Here is a 1148-nt window from a genome sequence, read left to right on the forward strand (position 1 = left end):
TTAAGTCCCCACCAGGATATATAAACCAGTACACTCTCTCACACACACACACTCTCTCACACACACACACACACACAAGACACACTCACACTGACACTCACTCACACACACACACTCATATATGTGTGTGTGTGTGTGTGTGATCTCAGATCTGATCCCGGAGTTTGACGGTGTGGACATGAGTTCTCCAAACTGTGTTGTCATCGGAGACGCTGCGGATAACTTCTCCTACCAGAACCTGAACGAAGCCTTCCGTGTTCTGATTGGCCTGGAGAAACCGCTGCTGTTCTCGCTGGGTCAAGGGTGAGACGCGCACATCTGACTGCTTTCAAACGGGTTCCTGTCTTAGGCTGGAGAAATGATGAACTATAAGTGTGTTGGAGAGGTCAGAGGTCAGGCTGTGGTGGTTTGGAAACAGACGACATGTTTCCAGATAAACAGACTCGTGTGATTGAGTGGTGTGTGTCTGATACAGGTCATGTTTTCTCTGCAGACGCTACTATAAGGAGACGGACGGTCTGAAGCTGGACGTGGGTGTGTTTATGAAGGCACTGGAGGTGAATGCAGCAGGTCAAAGGTCACGTGTGTGATATTCGCTCTCACCTGATTTGATGGTTCCTTATTTTAAAGAAAGTGAAGCAGTTATTATAGTGAAGTAAAACCATTAAAACATTTTCCTTAGTTTTTACACGTTATTTCAGCTAGTTGCCAAAGCAGATAAAATTAAAATAACATTTAATAAAAATTCAAATGAAAATAAATGAAACGGTAAAAACACAGCAAAATAGTAAAAACATTTAAACTGAAATAAAAAAAGAGATTTTGAAAATCAAAATTCTAATTATTAATAAAAGCTATAATAGTGTCTCAGTGTTACTAAAATATGTCTGGAATGCAGTGAAGTGATGAACACACAGGAATATTTCCCAGCAGCCCCTCTATCAGCGCAGTTCATTCCCATGATGCACCTGTGTTGTGTTGTTCAGTACGCGTGTGACGTCCAGGCCGAGGTGGTGGGAAAACCATCAGCTGAGTTCTTCCAGACGGTCCTCAGTGACATGAAGCTCCAGCCGCACGAGGTCAGACACACACACTCATACACACACACACACACACACACACACTCATATACACACACACACACACAC

The 1148-nt window shown here is 43.3% G+C and overlaps 1 protein-coding gene across 1 annotated transcript in view; it reads left to right on the forward strand.

Moving 5' to 3' along the window:
* The window catches only part of LOC107746750 (phospholysine phosphohistidine inorganic pyrophosphate phosphatase), a 4458-nt gene that overhangs the window by 1171 nt on the left and 2139 nt on the right, over positions 1-1148 (forward strand). The window contains exons 3-5 of the mRNA XM_016561043.1: positions 150-303; positions 494-557; positions 987-1079. Coding sequence (XP_016416529.1) covers positions 150-303; positions 494-557; positions 987-1079 — 311 coding nt within the window. The remainder of the gene's footprint in view (positions 1-149; positions 304-493; positions 558-986; positions 1080-1148) is intronic.

The sequence above is a fragment of the Sinocyclocheilus rhinocerous genome, unplaced genomic scaffold, assembly GCF_001515625.1.
Source record: "Sinocyclocheilus rhinocerous isolate Xijiao unplaced genomic scaffold, SAMN03320098_v1.1 scaffold409, whole genome shotgun sequence".
Classification (NCBI taxonomy): domain Eukaryota; kingdom Metazoa; phylum Chordata; class Actinopteri; order Cypriniformes; family Cyprinidae; genus Sinocyclocheilus; species Sinocyclocheilus rhinocerous.